The following is a 19,126-nucleotide window of genomic DNA, read 5'->3' as shown; positions in this document are numbered from 1 at the left end:
GATCAACAAGGAGTCAAGCATTCTAACTTGAAAACCCTCCTCCTAAATGTACGTGTAGGCCCTACTCATTCCAACAAGATGCCATAACAATTGACATCAATTCAAACAGTGTTTGTGTATTGTCGTGGCACACCTGTGCATAAAACGGCATACATGTAGCCTACAATTTGGTACACTGTAATTGTATGTATTGATCTGTTTTCATGTCAGGCTTGCTAGGGGCCTGATCACATTGAACGATCAGACCAGACAGCAGCTAGCTACTGAACAACATACATTTTAGGGGGAGGGGCACAATGGGTGCGGCATTTCTCCCCGAGGGGGGGTTCCCAATTTGAATTTTACTTTAACATGTCTCCCTTACAAATGTAAACGATTTTTTTTGCCGTGTTTTTTTAGTGGTTGTAATTTAAACAAAAATTGTCTGTATATGTAACCAAAACAAAGATAAGATCAGGGGTTGTAGGTGGGTTTTTTTCTCATTCTGTTTATGATAATAGCTATTGTTGCATAATTGAGTGTTCACTAATTTGCTGTTTCTCAATTTTGCAGCGCATGAAATAAGGGCCACGGTAATTGTTTTGGTTTTTTTATCTTGTTTTGGGGAAGTTTTAAACACATTGGAAAACCTTGTATTTTGGGGAGTCTACAGTTTGCAATGAGCAAACCTTGTTTTTATCTTTGTCTTTTTAATATTACTGAAAAGTCCACATTTAGCATGATAAAAAAAAAGTCAGCCGTGCTGTAGTGGTTAAAATCATTCCAAAGAAATATTTGCGTTAAAACAGGCTTGAGATGATGAGTTGTGTGAAGTATATTATTAAATAATTATAGAGATGTAGTATAGGCCTACCATGTTTACTAGTGCATGACAATAAGGTAGCTAACCGAAAAGAAAAAAAAATGTATGGGTCGCTGGTTTTGCTTTGTGAACTTGAAATTGAATTCTCTCTGGAATGCAGAAAACCGAGATTGAAAAGAGGTTGCAGCCCTCTCTTAAAAAAAAATAACAACTCTCATCTATTCACACCTTCATTCAAGCTGAAACGCTCCACCACAAAAAAGGGCTTTCACTAGTTGATGTTTTCAACACAAGTATTGTCCACTGTAATGCAAGTCTCATGGTTGTGGCAGCAGTGGATAAAAAGGGGTCAATCTGACGTCCCTAGACACCAACTAAAATTCATCACGGTCCTCCCACGACTTATGTTCTTACGCTTAAAGTTACAAAACATGTGTACACACTGTGTACAAAATAAAAAACACATGTGACATGTTGTTGTATGAATGTGGGCGTACTAGTTGTACTTGCACAATTATTTTCTTTTTTACATACAGAGCTTGCAGCTTTACTACATGTATGTGAGATCTAAACGACATCAACTGTGGGTATCAATCACTATTGTACTATCATACACCGTTGAGTTTAACGACACAAATCCCGTGATAAAATTGTCTGCATAAGTTATGCAAATTAATGGCTGGCAAGCTGCTTCGCTGAGTAAAGTAGGTCACTTTTAGGTTCACCATTCACCAAGCTTCAGTATGAATGTTGTTTTGTTGATTTATTGTCAAAAATGTTTTCTTTTCAAATGAACTTGACTCCATGCAATGGATTGACGTAGCACTTTGAGTTTGTACTTATTTGAGAGGCTGGCCGATGCCTGTCACAGACGCAGACGTGATGAGAACCCAGTCCTCACTCCATGGTCCACAACTCCACATGTGGCCTTTGTCTCTGATGGTTGACTAGCAAAGCTTGAAAAACCTTTCTAGTTGCCATCAGCCTTGAAGAGACATCTTTTTAATGAACATTTTATCTAATTTCCCAGGCCTGTATGCTTCGTTTTTAAAAGGCCAAGGGGACCAAGGCATTTTCTCCTTTAGTAAAGAGCACCCTATGAGTAAATTGTTAATTTCTACTGGAGCATTTCAAGGGCACCAAGGCAATGACCAGGGGCAACGGAGGCAATCGCCTTCGTTGCCTCCGTGAAGTATCAGGCCTGAATTCCATAGAGATTTGGAATTGCTGATCAATCTGCTGCTGTTTTTATGCAGCGTCCCTTTTCAACTTTCCTTTTTGCACCACTGAAAGTCATCCACAAAGGAATTTTATTACTGGAGCAAGCGTCATGGAACTTTTATTGCTACCTACCAGCACTTCAGACAACATCATTATTATAATTATCAAAACTTGTCCCAATAAAAAAAACTGTATTCTGACCTCATAATCAGACCTGGGCACAATCTGCTTACCACTGAATTCTGCGCTTACAGCGAATAAAATAATGTGCTTCACAAGGCACCATAAGCGCATAATTCAGCGGTAAGCAGAGCCATAAAATTGGACCTTGCAGGCCTCATATGCCTCAACCTTGTAAGGGCCAGGCAGTTCTCCTACATTAAGGGCACCTAATATCGAAGTCTTATATAGCGCATGTATCTACCAAACAAGGTACTCAAGGCGCTGAGTATATATACAAACTTTCAGAAAGATAGGTAATTGCAGTGATGAATTTTGAGACCCAATTATTTAGCACCTTATAAGGGTTTACAAGGTGCTACGGCGCATATAGCAGCCACAGCCAGGAACACCGGGGCGAACCCCTTCTCTTTTCGAAAAGTACACTGGGTTCTTTTACATGCGTTACTCAACACATGGGACCAACGGCTTTACGTCCCATCCGAAGGACGAAGCAATGGTTAAGTGTCTTGCTAAAGGACACAAGTGTCACGGCTGGGGATTCGAACCCACACTCTGCTGATCAGAAACACCAGAGTTTGAACTCGGTGCTCTTAACCGCTCGGCCACGACACTTCCACCTATATGAGGCAAATGTAAATTTGTATCAGGAGGGCACTAAGGCGATGACCATCCCGGGGCTTAGGGGCATAGAGGAAATTGCCTCTGTGAGGTATCAGGCTTGAACCTGTGCAATGGTAGCAGTTTGGTAGTTTAAGTTGATGGAAAACTCGAAAATAGGAATAAATTTAAGCCTCTCTTCCTCCAAAGGTCCACACTAAACCCTATGCCTGCTTTAAAGCAATAGATTGTTAAGAATCAGGGCAGCTATCATAATAATCATTCACCCTTGAACATGATTTTATGGTTTTGTTTTTCATTAACCTCGTAAAACAACACCCCGAGACAACCCAGTGATACAATATAAGCGTTTGGTCCATAATCCCTTCCCCATTACACTGTGTACGATCCTCATGATCAGCAGTCTAGCTGCATGTAATTGGGCAGCATCTCATTTACACACCCGCCCGCTCATGTATCATGCAAATTATGAGCCACAATGATAGCTGCTGGGCTGAGGCTTGGGTCTGGGTCTATTAACCGCTATGCCAATGGGCTCCCTCGTGGGAGTAGCCAACACACACTGCTAGTCCCCCAAGGTCATGTCTAATCAGTATGGTCATGGGTGATGCACTTGTGTGCTACACAACAAAGCATCTGGAATGAGCAACAATAAATGGCCACTCTATGATTGGTGCATGTTTTTTTATAGATCATGCGCTGGGTGTGCTGGATGGATATTCCAGACAAAGACCTTGTTATTACGATCAAGGCTATAGATATGAAATAGTTATTAATTCAAATGTTTCTTACAGGTGGCAATTTAAAGGGCCATTTCCTGTACCAGAACAAACATATTTTCATTGAACTACCATTCATAAATGATAACAAGTTTATGTTAACAATTTTGTTTCATTATTTTTTGTAAACAATTTTATTTGCTTTTGGTTCGGGAGGGGGGGGGGGGATATTGGTTCTTCTGGGATATCTGTGTTTTCTATTGGGAATATTTTTTATTCAAGACCAAAATTGAAAATGGAAAACAAAAACAATTAAAACTTGAACTTGTTTCATTTGAGGGAGCATGGAGAGAAGACTGATCTCATATATTATTGGCAAGACTATTTCACTACTTGACATAGAAAGAGAAATTGATCAGACAGTTAGTGTTTGAAGGGAAAAGCGTACTGACCTGTACAAAAGTCACTGGCCTATGGCATGAGGTCCATGGTAAAGTATGAGCCCTTAAAACCAGTACAAAAATATATTAATAAAATATGAAAATCCTTAAGTTGTGCTTACCAGAGCTCCTTCCTTCACATCCAAATTTTGAAGAACAGCATCTCCTACATTTAACAAAAACACACAAAGGATTAATGTAATGTTTATTAGATGTTTTTTGTCTGTTTTCGCATAGGCCCTATTGAGTGTTTATGAATACAGTGGCCAAAACACATATTCATGTATGATGGGCTGCTTTTTTGTTTAACCCTTGCCATCTTTGCTAACAAGGAGTTCACACAAAAGAAAATGTTGATGATATACATAAAATACACTGTAACAAAGCTTTAAAACAAAAACAAGCATATTTACTTGGTTGTTTTTCGTACAATTTGTGAACCATCAGGGGTTTGAGTCCTAATTTGGAAGATCCTAATTTTAGTAGGTTTGTTGAAATGATGGCATATCCACCGTATGGTAACCCGTGGAAGTATTGTAAAAAGCTTCTGGAAACAGTCTACTCAGCAAGTTCATGTAGAGCATAATGTTTTTATAATCTTGAAGAAGAAAAAAACATTAATTGAGCAGACACAAAAAAAAAGGTCTGAATTTAGACAAAGTTTTTTGAGAGGGCTGAGCGTACCATACAAGTCCTGTGTATAAAATATATTCAGTGTCCATCATTAGGTCAGTGTAGAGTCCCTACTGTTAAACAGCACGGTGGAATGAGAGAAACATTCCATCCAGGGAACATGTATGCAAGCGCTTTGCTTCAAGTGCACACCTATGCAAGCGCTTTGCTTCAAGTGCACACCTAACCATTCCTTGCTCTATGACCTAACACTATACCTAGATGCTTACATTGCAAAAGCTTTGCCGTCGTTATATTGCATTGATTTTTTTCTTAATGAAAATTGAATTACACTCTCATTCATTTTCTCTGCTTGGTAATGAAATCCAAGGATTTTTTTAGCTTGCATTATATTATGAGTCAACATAATACATGAGGAGTAGAACACCATACGTAGTACTTGTAGAGCCAGGTCAGGCCTATAAATCCCAAAGCCTAACAAAAAACATGTTACATCATGGAGGTAGAATTGGAAAGAAACAGCTTGGGGGAAACATTATAGACTCCATGTATGCTGCTGAAACAATATGTCACCCCTCGTTGTTTCAGTCACATCACATCCAATAACTCCCTTTTGTAAGATTGGTAGTGTTAGTGGACCAGAGATGGAGAGTACATTGTACAAGTGTACAAGCCAACAAGTGCAAACTCAAATTATTAACAGTAGCCTACTTCATCTGTGTGTACTGAACAAAATATTAAAAATTAAACTGATTTAAAAAATGTGGCATGTGAATACAGTGTATATCCTGATGGTTGTACAAAGCTGAATTCTGCATTTTTGGTACACTTACTTGGGGAAAAAGTATGTTCACAAAATAATTCTGATTATTTCCAAACTATCATGTCCCTCATTATTTGTACGTAGGCCTGAAACTTATTGGAGGCAACAAAGGCAATTGCCTCAATGCCCCCCTGGTCATTATTGCCTTGGTGCCCTTGAAATGATCCAGTAGAAGTTGACAATTTTCTCAGAGCATGCCCTTACCAAGGAGAAAATGCCTTGCTGCCCTTGCTTTTGTAAACACGAAACACACAGGCATGTTTGTAATACTCATTATGTGTTTGTTTTCTGTGGGGTAAAATTTTCAGAGGGGAATCAATGGAGTGAATCAAAGCAAATTGGAAGAAGTGAGGCAGGTCACAACAGGCCTGGGATTTCCAATACACTTACTTCTAAGGAAAAAATTATGTTCACAAAATAATTCTGATTGTTTCCAAATTATCATGTCCCTCGTTATTTGTGCGTAGGCCTGAAACTTATTGAGAGGCAACGAAGAAAATTGCCTCGATGCCCCCACGGTCTCTGTTGTCCTGGTTCTTGGTCTTTGTGCCTCTTCAAAAGTTGCCCTTTGCATCACTTCAACCCTTGCCTTCTTCTTAAAGACAAAATTCCAGGCCTGTCCTGCACCACTATCATGACTGTCGTTATTGAATGCCCATGAAAAGGTGTTTATTAGTCTCTTCACCCAAACAGATCAATGTGTGGTAAGACCGTTAACTAGTGGTATGTTGGCCTGACAAAGGAGGAGGAGATCTGCATCCATGGTCTGTTCCTTGCTATGGGCTGTATATTTACATACCATTCAACAAGGGTCAACTAAAGAGGGAAGGGGCCCTTTAACTGACCAGAGAGGATGGGGGAGGGGTACTCAAATAACAGAAACAACCATACAGGGGGAAATTACTACCATACTTTCTCAAAGAATTTCTACATTGTGCATTGATGTAAAGTGGTCTGCAAACATTGGGACCATTACACAAAGAGCCAGGTCACAACATTGAAATATTTAATCAATCAATCAATATGCAGGTCCTTGGCTAAACTGAATTAAGAATAGGGTTGGACATGTAACCTCTCCAATCATGCTCTAACAGTATAAATTATGTACAGTCTACAGTGTGTACTGCACACGTCAGTAGCTATGAACCAGTAACCAACGCTATTTTGTTTCAAATTCATAAAGTGGTCAACAGTCATTTTACAACACCTGGCTGGAATTTCATCATCGAGAGTGCAAGGATATTGTTCATTTTGTTAAGTCTATGGGAAGCTTCAAGAGACCAGGGCCTAATTTCATAGAGCTGCTTTAAAAGCAAAAATGTTTGCTTTAAAAAGCAAAAAAATCCTTGCTTCGTAAAACCAGATTACCGGCAAAGACTCCACTCAATGTTTATGCTAAGTAAACAACAGCTAAATATCGGTTACAAGCTATGCATATGGCATGACATTTGGCCAGTAACATGTGAAAAATAAGCAAGCTAGAAACCCACTTACTGCTGTAAATCTCAGGTTGACGTTGACGGCTACCATAAAATGCAAACGGTTAACTTTTAAAAAACTCAAACTCATATCCTTACACATAAAAGATAACATTTCCAAGCCCCCCATTCATGCAACCTAGATTCTACCTCTCCTGGTTAAAGACACTGGACACTATTGGTAAATTTGTCAAAGACCGGTCTGTTGACTCGGTGTATCTTAACATATGCATGAAATAACAAATCTGTGAAAATTTGAGCTCAATTGGTCGTCAAATTTGCGAGATATCAATGAAAGAAAAAACACCCCTGTCGCACCATGGTCACACGAAGTTGTGTGCTTTCAGATGTTTGATTTTGAGACCTCAAATTCTAAATCTGAGGTCTCGAAATCAAATTCGTGGAAAATTACTTCTTTCTCGAAAACTACTTCACTTCAGAGGGAGCTGTTTCTCACAATGTTTTATACTATCAACCTCTTTCCATTACTCGTTACCAAGTAAGGTTTTATGACAATAATTATTTTGAGTAATTACCAATAGTGTCCACTGCCTTTAACAGCCTTCATTTCATGTGATGACAGTCATCTCGTGGCCCCCAGCCCTTTCTCTAGGCAACATGTGAGTATTGTATGTGGTATTAACTTAATAATTAACTCCTGGCGCCACACTGAATCTGTATTTAATTTTCAATTTTATTTTCCATTCAGAAAAAAAACAATGACTTTATTCAATCATAAAAAAATATGTGTAATGAACGGTTTCTATTTCATGTACAGAGTGCGCTGGTTAAATACTCGCTGTGAAATTTAACTGCCTTGACTTGGTAGATTGGCAACTGTTGATTTTGCCACGGTTAATTAGTACAATGGGACTGTACAACGTAATATATAGTGCAGTAATACACTTGTTTTTTAATAAGGCTAATGTTTTCCTTGTTGTCAATGTCATTATTTTCTTCCTCCATAACCAAGATGTACATGTATACTTTTGTTTTTCTTATGTAAAATTATCTCCGAATGTAATCTGGTCTAGGATTTAAGGAAAAGTCAATTTAGTTTCCAGTTTGACAAGCCATTTCCTGTTGTTAAAATCCAAAGGAAAATCTTGACTCATAGACGTACAACAAGGGCCTACAAAATTCTTTTGTCCACAAGAAGGTTTTCATTGGTGTAGAGGAAAGTCTCTGTACCGTATTAATACTTTAACAAAAATATGTTTGAGGCCCGGAAATTCACGTCTGTTTTGAGTTAAGTGAAATACCACATGAGTTTATGGTAATCATTAACAAGCATTCTTCCATGTACAACTATGAGTTATTTTAAAAGCGTAATGCCGTCGTACAGAGGTACATAAAATGTAGGTCAGATATGAATTAAGAATTTGAGCGTGTTCAAAATGGGACCTGTTTCGATCCACAAAAAGTTTCTTCACAGTGTAAAAGAAACGCCCTTTTTGAGAAAGCAAAACTTTGTAAATTCAATGTCAATTCAAATTTATTTTTCAGAGTATCAAATACTAATACAAATTTTATAAGAGAATAATATTAATAACACTTACAGAGATAATTTGTAAAAATGGAAATTTGTTGTTATAGCCTAACACTCGAACACCCAATCCATGGGCATGATGGGGGGTCTGTTACTGCCCATAAATGGTGTTACACACTTTTAACGAAATCCGGATAACTGTGGCGCCACCACTTTTTATCACTCATTTTTACAAAAAGGGATATCTCATTGAGGTAAATTAGATACTATATTATTTCATATCGAATGAAAAAGTGGTGGTTTATACGGAAACTTTTCCCGAAATCCTTCAGTGCAGTCCCAGGAAGTGGCCTGTTGACTTTTGTGTATGAATGGGAAGACTGCTTTATTATTTACGTCTTAAAAATAAATTTAAAAAATAAAAACCCAGACTTTGAACAGCAGTTTGACAAACACTGCAACTTCAATTGCGATTTTCTCTATTGAACACAAATTTGGGGCTGTGGTCCACTCAGGTCCAGGTCACTTCATGGCACCAGCAACAAATTTAACTCCACATCCACATAAAATAGAGCCACATGCAACCGAAAAACCTTGGAGCAATTGGTGATGAAATGAAAATCAGGCTACAAACATTTTGTGATTATGACCTTCTTTTTCCAGTCATCTTTATTTTTAAAGGATCACTGTGATTCATAAAATATAACCCTCCACCCTCCAACCGGTGCACACTGGCTGGGGGAGGATGGGGGTAAAATTACGCTCTGTTTTCAAGTGTTTTGTGATGAGATTCCGTTTTTGGTCCTTATTGTAAAAAAAAATTAAAAATTACGTGACGAGTGATGGCATGATCGATCGAGTCATGTCGTCTAGTCTATATTAAATAAGCATAACCACTGACCATGTTACAATACAAAAACAACTGAATAAACATTATTGCTATAAAATCCAAGAACCTCAAGTTCAACGTGGTCAATGATATTGAACATCATTGTTGTCCTTCATTCAAAATCAACTTTCAAGGTCAAATCTAACTGTGGACCAACAAAAACACTCACCTCCCCAAATGCCAAGTTTCAACTGCGATGCATCAAGATTCTCAATATATTGGCCAAGAAAACGGTTCAGCAAGTCCACAACAAGCGATTCGAACACCATTTTCACAGCTTAACGCCCGAAAGCGTGCTAAAAATGGGCGAAAAGGGGCGGTTTCGTGCGACCAAAATGGTGTTGATTCTGTGCATGCCCGATCGTGGCTGAGACACAACACAAACCAAAATACGCGCATGCACTAAAGTGTGTACAAATTTCTTTTTGTCCATCCGCACATCGTTAACACACAATCGATGCCAAGGGACGTCTGGGTCAAAGGTTAACCTAGGGAAACAGCCGTCGGGTGTCTAGACGAGACGCAAGGGCATTATTTAGCATGAAAGCGCTGGTATTATTGGTTGACTGAGGGAAAACATCTTATTATTTTGTATACAAATGGATTTGGAAATAGTTATGTGATCCCTTTTAGTTTTTCACAACTGTAGAACCTCTTTCCTAAAACAATCTCCGTCTTGCCATTTTAAAGCACAGCTATTAAGCCCAGATACAACCTTAGAAGCAGCAGCAGTTGAACAAGTAACAATAACAAATAATTATTATTATAATCCACAATTACAAAGGAAACTATTTGGATAATTAAATTATTTTGGGTGTGTTGGCCGTAGGCATACCGCGTGAAAATGCGGTGAGTTTGAGATCGCCGACATAAACCAGAAGGCCTCCAGGTTCAAATCCTGATCTAGTTCAATTCAGTTTCTTCTTTGTTCAAACGGAAAATTAAAAATTACAAGCAAATGATGTTGAACTATGGGCCACGTAGCATTAGTGCAAACTCATATAGATTCTCGCATAGGCTTATATAAGGGTATTTAGACGTAAATAGATTAGGAAAAATACCTCCTTCCTTCCCATATATATACATAGAGCTAAGCACAACAAAATCATGCTCACCACAAAAACATTACATTACTAATACAATTTCACGTACATGAGGGCCTAACGGACTGGATTCTCTGCTAATGGCCCCTCAAGTTTCTTGCGCCCTTGCAAGCTAACATGTCAGATTTCATAATAAAACCCGTAAAATTGTGTTCCTTTGTTTAATATTCAACGAAAAAAACCTTGTTGTAGTTCTTTACGATTGTAATGACTTATAGTAGATTCTCTGCTAAAACAGCCCTATCATGAAATTGGCTTCAAACATTTCATCTTTAATCCTTAAAGTCACCTGGAAATAGATTTGTTTTCCCTTTTCAAACATAAGAGTATATGCTTACGAACACTAAAACAATTTTTTTTAGTAATTGTTTGTCACGATTTATATGTTTAAAAAATATATAAAGTTGTTTGGGGGGCTGACTCCGCCTACCCCTATTGTGACGTCAATCGAGGCAGACTTTGCCTGCAATGCGTATAGTAAACACACATGCAAAGTACATGTACGTCCAAGTCGTGAGTTGGTACGTTTCAAAAAGTGTTTTTCTGCATTCAGCAGCAATACACCTGGTCGGCATTGCCGGAAAAAAACAAAAAAATATTTTTTTGAAACGTTCAAACTCACGACTTGGTCCGTACATGTACTTTGCAATTGTGTTTACTCTACGCATTACAGGCAAAGTCTGCCTCGATTGACGTCACGAACAGCGCCCTCTCGGGTCGGGGTCTACTCTTAAATTTGTAAATAACATAAGAACTGATTTTTTAAAACCTTAGTTAACTGTATTCACATTCCACTCATCAAAACACATATAATTATTAGTGGCAAAAGCTTTATTTTGAAAAAATACCACTTCCAGGTGACTTTAAGATTTTGGCTTAAGAGCCTTGTCTAATCATTGAGGAATACAATCATGAGCAAAACCTTGCAAGGAAATCATTTATCCGATGTTCTTAATTGCAAAGTTTCAAGGGGGAATAAACAAGTGCATCCACTAATTTGATAACTTCCCAAGTGTCCAAAATAGTTCATGAGGTGGCGCCCTTCAAGGTAGTAGGTTCTGCTGACCGTTAGCTGTACGTAAAGAAGTGGAACAACGAGAACAACAGCAATGTCAAAGGATGTGATGATCTTGTGTAGCCATCGGCTGTAAAATAGAAGGAGAAAAAAACATACATAAAATTGACATACTCACATCTGAAAAGCAACCTTCTGTAATTATTTTTATTAGAACCGGAACATTGCTGAACACGGGCCCTTTCCCTAACAAAAATGGAAACTCATTATTTTAGGGCGTTTCTTAGGTCCTTCCAAACTAAATGTGAGATTTAATAATGAAAAAAAAAAATTGTGATCCTTTGTTTGGAAAACGATAAAACTTTGTAACTCTTCATAAATATAAAATGTACTTCTTTGTATCCTTAAAAAAATGAAGGCCTGTGGATTGAAGCTTTTCATAGCAGGGCATATGAATGTTCAGTTATGCCATCGCGGATGATCACGCACTGAGCAAACAATTTTTTTTTTTTTTAAGGGTGACTTTAAAAATCAATGCTGTTTTTAAACAACAATTTCAAAGCTGATAAATTAACACTTATTGCATTTCCTTTACAAATTTGTTTGAGGAAAGTGGGCAATATATTGCATCTCACAACTCACATCTTGAACTCATCGCCATTAGACACTGCTCGTTCCTTTGTCCGGGATCGCATCGACACAGCCCCGTTTCCTTGTCACACGACGCCGCCGTGTCTGAACAGCTACATCGGTGCTGGCAGTCGGGACCATACCGGTCAGAGGGACACTCTGGTAATAACCAGATGAAGAAAAGAAGAAACAAAAAATTACTCACAGAAAAAAATTAAGAAACTGTTATTGTTATGCAAAGTTTTACTATAAAAAAAAAATCTTTGGATAAAAAAAAGAGAGAACAAAAACCCTTTTACTTGAGGTGATCCCATTCTTGTGAATCAACCCACCTTTAAACCAAGTGTAAGGTACGAACACATTATTTCCTTTTAATATATTGGTATTCATAATTCAAATACTAAAGTCTAGTACCTACCCTCTTTGCACATGACTCCAAAGTATCCCGATAGGCATGTACATCGACCGTCTGCAGGGCGGCAGGAACCATACTCGGACTTCAAACATAACGATGAACAAGGGAAGGCGCAGTTGATGCCATAGGATCCTGGTAGACAAGCTGTAAAAAAAATTGATAAAGTTATTCGGCACAAAAGCAAGAAATAGTACGAATAGTATAACTGATGGAGTTTTTTGCATTGAGTTATTTATGGCTTAATTGCTAAAACCGTTACACACTAATATTGGTATGGTCCCTACACCAACAACCAAAACATGGAATGAGATAAAAAATAAACATGGTCCGCATTTGGACTTGAACCCAAGACATCTGACACTCCGGACAGAATAATACTCCTCACAATCTGAGCTTGTTTTGTTAAAGCCAGTGATGATATAGTAAATGTATAAAGAGTCGTTACGGATATTATGCATAAACTTACTATCACTTTTCAATTGTTTCAAGACAAATATATCTTTCAGTGTGTATACACTTTCCAAATGTGTTAGAGCTTTTTTATAAAGTTTTAAGATACAGATTTCCCCTCATCTATACTATAATAGCGCTTAAATCGCATTATTAATTCATTTGAAAGGAAACCTGGATACTGTTCGAACATAATGATACTTACGTTTACACATTGTTCCATTAGTCCGGTATCCAGGGCAACACACTCGCTGTATTTTGTACCCCGTCCGTACTTCTCGTTTATAAGTAGTTTGATATACCGCTCTAGAAAACCAAAGTAACAATATAAAACTTCAGAAATTATGTGAAATTTTCAGTTCAATTTTCAGTTCAATGTCATCTCTAAAAAGAATCCAGGAACATCTAAACTTAAATTGAGCGTACTCTTAAAAGGTAGGGTCTTATAGTGCGGTAATGAGCCAGAAATGGGTGTAATTATTTATATCCAAAAGCTTAGCCTTATTGTTGTAAAGGTTGTTATGGTAGTGAGCAATCTGTGAATTTATTTCGTCTGGATTGCCCCCGTTGATTGGACAAATTAAAAAAATTCTTTGACAAATTTAAAGTGATTACAGCCACCGATTGGGTAATAAGACAAAAACGTGAACATGGTGTCCGATCCATCATTCAACATTTTATTTCACGGTTGTAAGTGTTTTTCTTTGTCAATTCAAGCCACAGGGGGAAACTGACTGGATACATTTAAATGGTTGGTTGGGGATTGAAACTTGTTCTTTACAAAACTTATCGACACCCCATCCAATGTCGCTATAAATACCGACTATTTGTTCTCATACACGTGACCCTATACTGATGTTCACACTCCATGTGCGCACAAACCTTACCCAGTAAAAAAATGTTTTACATTATAGGCCGAGTTATAGTCGGTCGCGCGATGGTTGGGCGTCGGAAATATTGACGCGCGATCATAAAAAGACACGGTTTTTAGGCTTCAGTCTTAGGATTGCGCGCAAGATTTCCGTCGCGCGACCATCGCGCGACCGACTATAAACCGGCCTTAAACCGTTAACTTTGTATTTCCTATGGTAACATTGAAGTCCTTGGGAAAGGCCTGACTGGCTAGAGTAATGGCGATGACATCATTATTAAGACACATTCATCATCAGTGATAAGTGACACTTCGTGACAATGTAAAGATCATGGTCAGTGTTGAAAGAGAATTGAAGCAGGTGCGAATCTAGTCTTGTCCAAGGCTCTTTACGCAAGCACCGGTGTCGCATGCAATTATGTCCTCTATATGCAATACTATCCGGAGGACATTATGGCATACGCAATAATGTCCGCCGGACGGTTTTGCATATATGCAACCGTGTCCTCCCGGACGCTGCTGCATAATGCAATTGTGTCCGCCCGGACACATTTGCATATGTAGTTGTGTCCGCCCCGTGCAAAACCGTCCTTGCACTAATTGGTCGACGGAACACTCTCGCCATTTAAAAAAAAAGCTAAGTGCATGTCATGAATGACATGGGATGTTCGGCCGTTGGGTGTTCGCCGCAATCATATACGTGAATACGCTGCATATACGTAGGTTCAGTGCATGCACGCTCGCATACGCGCGCACATACTTGTACAGTCATGTGCATGTCCAACGGACGGTTTTTGCATAGCCCCGGACACGATTGCATATGCAAAAGTGTCCGGAGCGGACAGTATTGCACGGCGGACACAATTGTATCTGACACCGGCCCGCTCTGTGTTCACGAACTGCATAGATACTATACCGCACGGTACATAACAGTACTTACCGTGGGGTCGAAACATGGCTTTCGAGGTATCAACGAGGTTACACAATTTGTAACCTCGTTGAGAGCCTTGGACAAGGCTAGTGCGAATCGGTCAAAGACAGTTACAGAAACATACAATCTGACTCTATCTTCCAATGTTTAATTCCAAAAGGTGACGAAGTACAAATCATCTTGAAACTAGTGCTGTTACGAGTAGTTATATTGATTTTTATTAATATAAGACAAACATTTTGTGCAACAGAAAATATCGGGCAAGAGCCTGTAGATATCCAATACAGCCATTTTGGTTCTAGTCCTACCATTCTATGCCTTTCACTCACGAGGAAGGCGGCAATGTATCGGGTGGGGGGGGGGGGGGTGGGGGGACTTTGTAGGTCAATATCTGACAAAGTTAGTATTTTACTTGAGTCAGATGAAGAAAGAAACTAAACAGGGGACGGACGTGCCCACTATGCCCCCCCCCCCCCTATTCACACTAAGTTACGCAACTTTAGGAAATCACCTGTTGTCGTTCAAGAAAACAGGGTCGACTACTGAGGATGCTGCTTGATAATTCAAAGTTACAGCATTGACCTCGGAAAAGTTCACTAAGTAATAACAGGTGTTTTGGGGTCAAATTGATCAAGCTATGCTAAGTCAGTTTTTCCTTTACACGCGTGTCTTCTGACCAGGCTTCGATGAACAGATTTCCCGAGTGGCTTTTGACCAGGGTCCTTTTTCATAGGGCTGCTGAAAGGCAGTGAACACTATGGGTAATTACTTAAAATAATTATTAGCATAAAACCTTACTTGGCAATGAGTAATGGGAAGCTGTTGATAGTATAAAACATTGTGAGAAACGGCTCCCTCTGAAGTGATGTAGTTTTCGAGAAAGAAGTAATTTTCCACGAATTTGACTTCGAGACCTCAAGTTTACAACTTGAAGTAAGTTTACAACTTGAGGTCTCGAAATCAAGCATCTGAAAGCACACAACTTTGTGTGACCAGGGAGTTTTTTCTTTCAAATTGCTATCTCGCAACTTCGATGACCAATATTGAGCTCAAATTTTCACAGGTTTGTTGTTGTATGCATATGTTGAGATACACCAAATAAGAAGACTTGTCTTTGACAATTACCAATAGTGTCCAGTGTCTTTAAAGGATTTGGGTACTTTTTGTAACACAAAAAAATGTCCACAGATGTAAAAATACGTTTTTACAGGCTAAAATAATTTTCGTCTCATAATCATTTAGACGAAAATTATTTTCATGACATTGTTTCACTCATTTTCTCAAAAACTACAGCACCTCAGAAAGTGAGATTTACAGGGAAATTTAAGTTTAGTGTAAATCTGTGGACATTGTGTTTTTGTCCTACAAAAAGTACCTAGACCCTTTAAGCACAAAAGTAGCTACAATACATTATTCTTACCAGACTAATGTATACCAGCAAACTACCATGTCGCGTATACAATTAACTGTGACTCAGGTATCCTGCTGATGTGTGCTTAGCAGGAAATTGTTCGGCGTTTTTGTTTGGCGTGAGCAGCTTTATGAAATTGGGTCATGATTTGTCTAAACGCTTATCGTGTTCAAGAAAAAGCTGACACACAACTTTAAAGGCACTGAACACGTTTGGTAATATTGTCAAAGACCAGTACTCTCACTTGGTCCATCCCAACATGCATAAAATAACAAGCCTGTGAAACTTTTAAATCAATTGGTTATTGAAGTTGCAAGAAAATGATGAAAGAAAAAACACCCTTGTTGTAAAAAATAGTGTCCATGCTTTTAGATAGGAATACAAGACATCTGGCCAGAAGTCTTTTAATATTTGAGAGAGAAATTACCTCAAAAACTACGCTACTTCAGAGGGAGCCGTTTCTCACAATGTATTATACTATGGGGAGCTCACCATTGCTCATTACCAATCAAGGTTTTATGCTGGTAATATATTTTGAGTAATTACCAAACGTGTACAGTGCCTTTAAATACATTATCATTTTTTTTATAAGAAACAGAACAAAGGCAGCAAAATACTTCAAAACTTCTCTTAAAAGAATATGAAAATTGTCACAACGAGCAAATTAAAGGTTTGTGTAAGTTGAAAGTCACGTTTTATTGACAGATACCCACCTTCGGGCGGTGCACATGAACAATTTGACGAAATCCCCACACGGTGCGTAGAACACGCGATGATGTGAAACTGTCACTGCTGGTACTGTGACCATCTCTTTAAATCTAAATTAAAATAAACCTCCAAAGTTAATGAAAATCAAGAATTTACTTACTGATTCTGACATAATTGCAAACATTTGTTACGTTTCGACCCCATAACAGAGTCTTTATCAAAGGCTAAGTTTTTCACAGTCTTAACGAAGGAGACTCCATTAACCATTTTTAAAACTAATACACTTAGATCCTTTTGGTTGGTAAACAGTTTGCAACAGCTATTCTATATTTCTCATAGAGACATGATTGAGACATTAGTTTGAAAAGATGAGATCAAATAGTTTGGTCAATAAATATATTATATATTTATTTGTTTCTTATTTTTGTGGAAGGCTTTTGTCGGAGTCGTGTCATTCAGTGTGTACATTTTATGTCAATCTAATGTGTTGGACAACGGGTGGCAAGGGTTCTATGTGGATTACACCAATGGTTGTGTTTATTTGAAACTAAATAATTGATATTTATTTAACTCTAAAACTGTGGTGTATTGGTTCTTTTCTTCAAATGGGTCTAAACGGCCACCTGGTGAGTGGTTACGTCATCATTTATCATCTATCAGAATAACACACTTGTACTAACTGATGAGCTGGACCAAGGACATTATACAATAGCGGTCAGTGACCACCTAAATTCTTTTTGTCAAGGAAGTTATTAATTTCGAACTTTCTGACTATCGTATTTTCCGGTCTAAATGTCAACATCGTGCAAACCATGTCGAATTATACACACTGAATTATCTACTAAGGAACCGATTTTTTTCTCATTTTTGCTTCATCTACTCTCACGTAGTAACGTTTAAATAATTCTTGTTAAATATCGTCTGAGTATTATAGTAGGCCCTATTCCCTTGAGCTTAGAGTAGGATTAATATTGATTGGCAGTGAGAAAGATTCCGAACTGTCTGGTGAATTGAGTGCTTACCCATTTGAGACAGGTAATGAACTATTTTTAAACAAAAATGTTAACTGCAGTGAGAAAGATTCCGAACAAGTTAATAATCATAACACCTAGTAAATAATCATAACACCTTTGAGAGTGAAACAGTTCGTTGTTGTGTGTTACAATTTTGCAATCGCAGTAAAACTTGAAGTCCGGAAGGTGAGCTGATTTTGATACCACTCTAATAAATCGTTATAAATCAACTGTTTAAAGGCACTTGACACTATTGGTAATTACTAAAAATAATTATAAGCAAAAAAACTTACTTGGCAACGAGTAATGGAGAGCTGCTGGTAGTATAAAACATTATGAGCAACAGCTCCCTCTGAAGTAAAGTACTTTTTGAGAAAGAAGTAATCTCGCACTAAAATGTTTGAATTTGATTTTGAGAACTCGAAATCAAGCATCTGAAAGCACACAACTTAGGGCGCTTTTTCTTCCATCATTCTCTCGCAATTTCGACGACCAATAATACATTGAGCGAAATTTTCACAGATTTGTTATTTTATGCGTATTTTGAGATACACCAAGTGAGAAGAGTCAGAAGACTGGTCTTTGACAATTACAAATAGTGTTCACTGTCTTTAATGAGTAAAGTCCGGTAAAGAAAACAGAGTTGTTATAATGTAAAACAGACTGATTTGAAATTGCAAGACTGTTTTGAGAAACTTTTAATTGCGCGAGAAATGGAAGTATGCGTGACGTTTGAATTTGCCGCATGCTTGCCGAAAAATGACCGGGAAAACCGTTAAAGCTCCTCACCTTACTATTTGTTGACATGCATGGTCACCTGGTTGGTCAAGTCGTGCTTCTTTAATAATCGGTGGCCAGTAAGCCGTAATCACCCCAGCCTCGATTAAGAACACAGTCATCCAAAGTAGTAAGTATGTGGGCGACATCTTCACCCACAACTTATACAAGAATGAATTCACAAATATTGAGATTGTTCAGTCCTTCCTCAAACAAACTTCAATGGTGTGGATCCACTGCACAGGGGTACAAGTTGAAGGTTCGTCCGATGGCTTCCCCCCTCTCCGATGATAGACTTGTGGACAAGTCTACCCCGATGCTGGATCGAGGTCCCGGAGCGATAGACCGGACCAATTTATTATGGCTTAGGTTGGTCTGGAGGTGAACAAATTATGTAGTTAGTAGGCATCATACATTTAGCATTCCCACAGAAAAGATTTCAGCTTAGTTTGCATAAACTAAACTTCAAAATTGCCTTTATTTAACTGCTGAAGTTTGGATGATTCG

At 38.3% G+C, this 19,126-nt stretch overlaps 2 protein-coding genes across 7 annotated transcripts in view; both read right to left on the bottom strand.

Moving 5' to 3' along the window:
• Window positions 1–9,720, bottom strand: part of LOC117287865 (vacuolar protein sorting-associated protein 13C-like) — a 92,239-nt gene extending 82,519 nt beyond the window's left edge. For 3 of the 6 annotated variants that reach the window (XM_033768428.1, XM_033768427.1, XM_033768426.1), the window contains exons 1-2: window positions 9,465–9,718; window positions 4,106–4,149 (exon numbers count right to left, since the gene is read on the bottom strand). In XM_033768428.1, the coding sequence (XP_033624319.1) occupies window positions 4,106–4,149; window positions 9,465–9,564 (144 nt within the window). In that variant the 5' untranslated portion in view covers window positions 9,565–9,718. Of the gene's footprint in view, window positions 1–4,105; window positions 4,150–9,464 lie in introns of all 6 variants that reach the window. The other 3 variants (XM_033768425.1, XM_033768429.1, XM_033768430.1) reach the window with 2 other exon arrangements.
• Window positions 9,721–11,466: 1,746 nt separating this feature from the next.
• Window positions 11,467–13,153, bottom strand: LOC117287971 (multiple epidermal growth factor-like domains protein 11). The gene is made up of 4 exons (XM_033768634.1): window positions 13,114–13,153; window positions 12,462–12,602; window positions 12,056–12,202; window positions 11,467–11,543 (listed from the first exon to the last, which is right to left on the bottom strand). Exons 1-4 carry the CDS (start codon window positions 13,121–13,123, stop codon window positions 11,467–11,469), a joined length of 375 nt encoding a protein of 124 aa, XP_033624525.1. The 5' UTR covers window positions 13,124–13,153.
• Window positions 13,154–19,126: the final 5,973 nt, after the last annotated feature.

The sequence above is a fragment of the Asterias rubens genome, chromosome 3 (assembly GCF_902459465.1).
Source record: "Asterias rubens chromosome 3, eAstRub1.3, whole genome shotgun sequence".
In the NCBI taxonomy this organism is placed as follows: Eukaryota; Metazoa; Echinodermata; class Asteroidea; order Forcipulatida; family Asteriidae; genus Asterias; species Asterias rubens.
The sequence above is the reverse complement of the archived record's forward strand: the minus strand, read 5'-3'. Positions and strand labels throughout refer to the sequence as shown.